The sequence below is a fragment of the Amphimedon queenslandica genome, unplaced genomic scaffold, assembly GCF_000090795.2.
Source record: "Amphimedon queenslandica unplaced genomic scaffold, v1.1 AMPQUscaffold_12953, whole genome shotgun sequence".
Taxonomy (NCBI): domain Eukaryota; kingdom Metazoa; phylum Porifera; class Demospongiae; order Haplosclerida; family Niphatidae; genus Amphimedon; species Amphimedon queenslandica.
Window position 1 is genome coordinate 46898 of NW_003546811.1, and position 7278 is coordinate 54175.

At 36.3% G+C, this 7278-nt stretch overlaps 2 protein-coding genes across 8 annotated transcripts in view; one reads left to right on the top strand and one right to left on the bottom strand.

Moving 5' to 3' along the window:
- LOC100636720 (proton myo-inositol cotransporter-like) overlaps positions 1-3429 on the top strand; it is a 5198-nt gene extending 1769 nt beyond the window's left edge. Inside the window, exons 5-13 of one of the 4 annotated variants that reach the window (XR_002186794.1) lie at positions 92-216; positions 597-776; positions 1284-1343; positions 1445-1559; positions 1602-1795; positions 2132-2181; positions 2342-2591; positions 2692-2790; positions 2945-3037. Coding sequence is in view for 2 of the 4 variants with exons in the window: in XM_020002246.1 (XP_019857805.1) it covers positions 92-216; positions 597-776; positions 1284-1343; positions 1445-1559; positions 1602-1795; positions 2132-2181; positions 2342-2591; positions 2945-3026 (1056 nt within the window). In the remaining 2 variants the exon portion in view is untranslated. Of the gene's footprint in view, positions 1-91; positions 217-596; positions 777-1283; positions 1344-1444; positions 1560-1601; positions 1796-2131; positions 2182-2341; positions 2592-2691; positions 2826-2944; positions 3063-3221 lie in introns of those variants that run through there. The other 3 variants (XR_002186795.1, XM_020002246.1, XM_020002247.1) reach the window with 3 other exon arrangements.
- Positions 3430-5207: 1778 nt separating this feature from the next.
- The window catches only part of LOC100636846 (replication factor C subunit 3-like), a 4126-nt gene continuing 2055 nt past the window's right edge, over positions 5208-7278 (bottom strand). For 2 of the 4 annotated variants that reach the window (XM_020002252.1, XM_020002253.1), the window contains exons 4-7: positions 6762-6860; positions 5972-6070; positions 5838-5907; positions 5208-5655 (exon numbers count right to left, since the gene is read on the bottom strand). In XM_020002252.1, the coding sequence (XP_019857811.1) occupies positions 5464-5655; positions 5838-5907; positions 5972-6070; positions 6762-6790 (390 nt within the window). In that variant the 5' untranslated portion in view covers positions 6791-6860 and the 3' untranslated portion in view covers positions 5208-5463. Of the gene's footprint in view, positions 5656-5837; positions 5908-5971; positions 6071-6634; positions 6705-6761; positions 6861-7278 lie in introns of those variants that run through there. The other 2 variants (XM_020002254.1, XR_002186803.1) reach the window with 2 other exon arrangements.

Consider the following 7278-nt stretch of genomic DNA (forward strand, 5'->3'; position numbering starts at 1 on the left):
GACGTCTGACTATCGACAAGAGTTGGGCGTAGTGTCCTTCTCTTAAACTAATTGTCATATTATTTAATAATCTCTCTCTCCCTCCCTCTAGATCAGTTTTTGTGTCAGTGTTGCTGTTCATACAGTTGATTTTGGTTGGCGGATAGCACTGGGTCTCCAGTGTGTGTTAGCTGTTGTACTTATCATTGGAATGGTATTCTTACCAGAGACACCCAGGTACAATGATAAATAATAATAACAACAACAACAACAACAACAATAATAATAATAACTAGACGAATGTAAAACATCAGCCCCCTGGCCACGCTATCATGAAGAGCTACATGAGAATTAAAGCAAAGCATTATTGTACATGTATACATGTAAATACAGTAGACCTTGTGATTAAGAAATGGAACATTCATGTATAACTTTAATATACATAGATGTACATGCATGTGCAGCAGATAGATTTTACCGGTATGCTTCACAAAATTTACATTTTAAAAATCTGAATTTTTTATAATTGTTTGATTGATTTGTACAACACAGAAGCTGACAAATGCCCATCTATACATGTACATTCCAATTTCCAATGCATCATTCCCTCACTGCAGGTGGCTAGTGAAGAAAGGGAAGAGCAAGAAAGCAGATAAGACCCTCCACAGGTTACGTAAGGACTACACTGAGGAAGAGATAAAGGAAGAACTGAACGACATTGAGTTTACTGTACGGAACTCAAACAATTCTTTAAGGGACGTATTTGCTGACGTATTTAGATGGAGGATACTAAAAAGGTACAGTAGATAAGATTATAATAATTATTCTGACCAACCATGAGGGTTCTCCTTGAAACTGTAAACCCTGAATGAATAAGAGCATAACAAGTATAACTGTAACTGTAGTTATCAAGCCTTTGTATTGTCCGCATACTCAAAATGGGTGAGGTTACCCTTCTTAACCTGCCAACCATGCAATTAACATGAATAATCATAATGTGAACATGATATTCTAGTCAACTAGTATGGTTTATAAAATTTAAAAAGAATGATATTAGTGTCACTCTCAGACCAGTGAGATCACTTTTAGGCAGAACCTTGGATAACATTATGAATTACTTCACACCATAATAAATGTAATTATTATGCGTACAAAAATCAGAAGCATTTCTGTCTATTATTCAGGATTATATCAAAATTATATCAAAATTCTAGTTGTAGCTCAAGAATTGTTTGACAAGCGTATTGTACATGTACTTGTATGTCATTTGTGCTTTTTCTTTTAGTGTTTTCATTTATTAATAGGATACTTTTGGGAGTTATACTGCAAAAGTTTCAGCAGTTGACTGGAATAAATGTCATCATGTAAGTGAGAGTATAATTGTAGAGAGAAAGAGGAAGAGAGACAGAGAGGAATTCATATTAATTATCCTAACAATTCCAATTATTCCACTTCTATTATCCAGGTATTACTCAACCTCAATATTCTGCAGTATAGACGTATCCAGTTATGCTACTACAGCAATAGTGGGTGTGGTAAACTTCTTGACTACTCTCATCACTCTCTTTATCGTTGACAAGGTCAGTTAAATACAGTCTCCACTAGTTTACATGAGTTTTTAGGTTGGTCATAAGTCCCTGTTGCTAGTAGGGGCACTGGGTATGTGTGTATCTATACTGGCAGCTGGTCTCCTTATTCATATCTTTAATGTTGATGAGGAGAGAGAGGGAGGGAGTGAAGAGGAGAGACAGGTTGTTGGATATTTTGTGGCTTTCCTGATTGTACTCTTTGTGGCTTTCTTTGCATCTACCTGGGGGTGAGTTAGGGATAGTGTTCTCATTCCTGTACTTAGTATGGGAATATGGGAATGGGATGTTATAGGTAGATTGTAATGTACATATTATAATGATTGCTTCTTTTAGTGGTGCCAAAGGATTGTTATTATTAGACACCAGGCATTGGCAGTAAACAATAGATACTATAAAAGGAGCTAGCATGTGCAGTATAGGCATAGCATTGAATGTTTGTTGGATTATCTATACCAAGAGTAGATGACAGTTATCATCTACTTTTTGCTATACAAACTTACAATGCTGACATCAGATCCAATTTTTTATCTCTACACATGATGTATTTATCTCTCTCTTCATAGGCCAGTTGTTTGGGTAGTGACTAGTGAAATATTCCCTCTCTCTGTTAGAGGTTAGCTGATACTGATCTGATATTGATATTGATTTGATTTAATGCACATATTCCTTGTCGTCTTCTCTCTCTCTCTCTCTCTCTCTCTCTCTCTCTCTCTCTCTCTCTCTCTCTCTCTCTCTCTCTCTCCCTCCCTCCCTCCCTCCCTCTTTCTCTTCAGGTGTTGCTGTTTCAGTCACTACTTCTGGTAACTGGATTGCAAACTTTTGGGTTGCTATGGTAACCCCATTACTTCTTGGTTCTGTACTAAAGACGGCCGGTACATTCTACATACTGGCAGGGTTTCTCTTTGCCTCATTTTTATTTGTGTTGCTAACACTTCCTGAAACAAAAGGAGAGAGTTTAGAGAGAATTGATGAATTGTTTCTAAAGCTATGGCTACAGAGGATTAACCTATTCTACTATCTGAGGTACATGTACATAGCCTGTAGGTTTAAAAGTTGATCACATCATCACACTTACATACCATGTAAGTGTTTTTAAGGGTTAAAAATTTTTTGGATTTTGTAGATTCCTTCGTGATTGACGAAAATACAATCTGTGAAAATCAGTTTAACTTCTGATTAAGACCTGTGGTTACTGCGTTTATACAGTATCTAGGGCACCACTGTAGGTTGGCCTTTGAGTTCCTGGATTACTTTGTGGTATTAAGGGGTGGTCCTTTCTTTAATTATGATTATTATGGGGTGCATTGGCTTTCTTGTAGTAATGTGTACTATTGCACACTAATTATTGCCTGTACTTAACCTTTATTCTCTGATAGGTGTTGTTGTCCATGGTCTAATGCTTGTAGGGTAAGGACTGCACGAAGAGAACACTGTAGCCATTGTTGGTATAAAGAATGAGAACAAAGATGATACAAGTGATGAGGCTGAAGATGAGTGAGTGTTTAATCATGTACCCTCTCTTTCTCTTCCTCCTCCCTTCTCTCTGTCTCTCCTCTTTCTTTCTTTTCTTCCTCCTCCCTCCCTCTCTCCTCTTTCTCAATCCCAATACTCTAATCATGTACATGTACTGTACTTTCTCTCTTCTCTTTACAGTGAAAATGAGTCACTGATAAAGGATACAGATGTCCTTGAGTCTAGTCTTTCAGCTAAATTTGACAAATAACGGATCAAGCAACCTTTGTATCATTTTGTGTACTAATAGCATCAAGTGTTTGATTTTTATGATGCAGACAGATTTTATTATTTTGCTATTATTTTTAAAAATTTATGCATGCAGCAGGTTGTACAATGTAACACATTAATAGACATTAATAGAACTATAAATGATGTGGGCAAGGCTTATAGATCTAACGGTAATGGCAAGGATAATTTTAGATACATATGTTTGCTCTTGAGTAATAACAGGTGGTATCATACTGAATAAGTCAATACACAAGCATGTCTAGACTATATGGTAAAAACCTATAGTCTTGGCAACGTCACACAAGACATACATAGATCTGTGTGCTCTTGGAGTCCAAGCCTGAAGTGCATGGTGCAGTTCAGACCAATACTGATCTATGCTGTTCAGGCTGAGAAGATTGATACATTGTTGACCAGTAAACAAATGACGAACAAATCATACAATAAACGAGACACCTACGGTGCATGGCCTCGCCCCTATAGCTGCTATGGTGCATGCCCGCACTTCAATAACTGTTTGATTATCAGCATGAAGAGAGTCTGCTCAACACTAGCTTCCTACAGTTGCACTTGCTCTTGAATACCTGCAGAAGTAGCAGCACTGCAGCACATACATGCAAGCAGCTCCAGCCCCTCCCATGCATGTAGATTGAAAGGTGTGGCATTCCATGACTGGAATGAGTGGCAGCAAGAAGACCATGTGAGAAAGAAGCTTCACTTTTCCTTTACTAATCAGCAATATATGATAAACTTGCTGACAAAAAAAGTTGCTGCCTTTGTATATTTGAGATAGTATAGGTACTTTAGTACCTATAACCCAGCAAGTTGTTGCTCTAGCGCTGCACAAACGAGTGACCTCAACAATTTCAAGTAAGTATAACTCTTCATCAAGTAAGATTTAGAGAAATCTGTTCATAATTTTTGAAGGCCATGTTCTAATCTACTGAAAAATGCTACCAGCTATCTCTAAAGTGCCAACACAACGGAACTTGGCCCAACTACTCGATTTTCTTACTTTGAAGCTTCTGTACCTAGCACTTGTATTTGAGCAACACAAAACAGTTAAGAAAGACTTTTCCACGTCAAAAAGAAAGATCTAGGAGCTTAGAACACGCTGTGCTAAAGTTATTGTTTATTAAAAACAAATTTCAGTTGTACAGAATGAATGAATGAATGAATGAATGACAGACACACACAACAACTACCTATACCTCGCGTAGGCGAGGCCAACAATACACTGATGCAGAGAAAAAACTTATACAATATGGTATCCATACAAATAAGAGTAAGTACACTGAGTCACACAACACAGTTTTTGGGTACTTTGCAATAACTCGCCACAACCTAGTAAAAGAAAATACAATAACTACCTCAGTAAAATTAATTTCACTAACCATATCTTCTTTTTTGTAAAAGTAACTTGTTCCCCGCACTTCTTGCTCAGGCTCCACCAAAAACTTGCAATGATCGTCTTCATCATTCCGAGGCTTATACCAGATGATTCTACCAGCAGCAATGATGGTTGCTGCTCGACCTGCTCCACTAGTTGTCTCTTGCAGTGGTCTACGAGGAAGAGCTGCCCGCGCTATGAAGTTAGCTCTCGCTTCTCTGAGCCACATTATAAATAACAGCAAAAGTATCATGTCTCAAGGCTTGCTTTCTGCAGATCTGAAGAAGAACTAGCAACACGCGGTGACAGTTGGATCTGTGAATATCATCATAGATATTATAGACTACGTATCAATGCAAGTCGTATATCTATGACATCATCACAGTCCCTTTAATTAAGGAAATTCTTTCCGGCTTGTGGTCACGTGGTTAACTACACAAGAAATTCACTCGTGAATATCATTACGCGGTGCGCCAGTTGGGTCTGAGAATCATATTACATGAGCATAATATGTGGGAGGTTCACTCTATGAATAATCATTATAAATGTTGAATAATAGAATACATAAAAGTCTTGCATAGTTTCATCCCTGCCCATGTCAAACATGTGAGGAGTCTAATCAGTCTATACTAGAAGCTAAGCTATACATAATAGTCGACTGTCTATGGCTAAGCTAAATACTATAATGGGTACATAGTGTGACAAAATAACAAGTATATTTGTGTTAAGAAATCTCTACTGTCTATCATGGCATACATTACATCAGAAGCCCATACTCTCCAGTCCTTCCTCTAAAAATTGTTTATATATTCTCATAAATTTTGCTGTGAAGGCCTCAAGATGAAAGATTGCTTTACTACTCAGTTGTGACTGAGCTTGATACTGAGCTGCTAATTGAGTCACTTCAGCTTTCAATGTACCATCACAGTTAGCAACCAGCTCATTCAATATCCTCTGTAGAAGGAAAATATTAGAAAAATATTACAATTAGTTTTATACATGCACATGTACATGTGTAATCTCTCCCTTTCTTCCAGTAGAAGAAAGTTTTCTCTTTCAATCAAAATTCACTATGAGTCTCTCATTTTCTTATCTTTCTCTCCCTCCCTCTATCCCTCTCTCTCTCTCTTAATTACTTTTAAAATAATATCAGGTGGTATACAATGAGTTAACAGCTCATAATAACGTCCTCTTACTTCAAGTAACCTCAAAAATAAAGACAATACATTTTAATTAATTTTATTACAATTGATTTTGTGTTACAATATACCTCTTAGGGCTCTGCTCTGTGATGATCATTGCGGCTGTTTCACATAAGAAAACTTCCCACTCACAATCAGGGACAACCTGATCATCATTGAAGGGATACCTACATGCATCAGGAAGAAGAGAAAGAGAGATAGGAAGGGGAAAGAGAGAAGGAAAGAGAGAAAAGAAAGAGGTTCATCTTTATGTACGGTACATATCGTATAGCGCATTATTTTGGAGGAGTTTTATTTTGGCGACTTGGAAAGCAAGATCACCAATATTAAAACGGCTAATCATTAATGGGCATGTTCAGTAATGCACATGTACATAAAAAATCGCCAAATAAAAAAACCACTAATTACAATTTTACAGCAAATCACCAAAATAAAGAGCCACCACATTAAGCACTATTATAGTAAATGCATGTACTTCATATCACTATGATTCACACCCAATGGATCTGATTAGGTGCATATGTTTACTGCATGGCCGATTAATCATAAATCATGAGGAAATTCCTCATGTGTGATTAATTGGATATGATATACCTAATAACTACATATCTACAATAATAATAATGATAATAATAACAATAATAATTTTTTTATTACTTTAAACTAATATCAGGTGGTATTAGTTTAAAGTAATATCAGTTACTTAAACTGATATTTTTAATATCAGTTACTTTAAAAATAATATCAGGTGGTATACAATGAGTCAACAGCTCATAATAACGTCCTCTTACTTCAAGTAACCTCAAAAATAAATATGATACATTTTTATTCCAATTGTTTTTGTTACAATAATTATACCTCTTAGGGCTCTGCTCTGTGATGATCATTGCAGCTGTTTCACGTAAGAAAACCTCCTACTCACAATCAGGGACAACCTGATCATCATTGAAGGGATACCTGCATGTATCAAGAAGAAGAGAAAAAGAGATTAGAAGGGGAAAAATAGAACAAAAGAGGATGGAAAGAAAGAGGTACATCTTAATGTACAGTACACAAAAATCCCCAAACTAAAAATAGCTAATTACAATTTTATAGCAAAATCACAAAAAGGAAGTGCCACCAAAATAAAACGCTATACGCTTAATATCATTATGATTCACAATTTCACACCAAACAGATCTGATTAGGTGCATGTGTTTACTGATGGCCAATTAATCATTAATAATTATTGTGCAAATTCCTCATAAATGAATCATGATTATTAATACAGCAAACACATGCATCTAATCAGATCTGTTTGGTGTGAAATTGTGAATCATAATGATATTAAGCGTATAGCGTTTTATTTTAGTGAGCCAATCATGATTCCCTTACT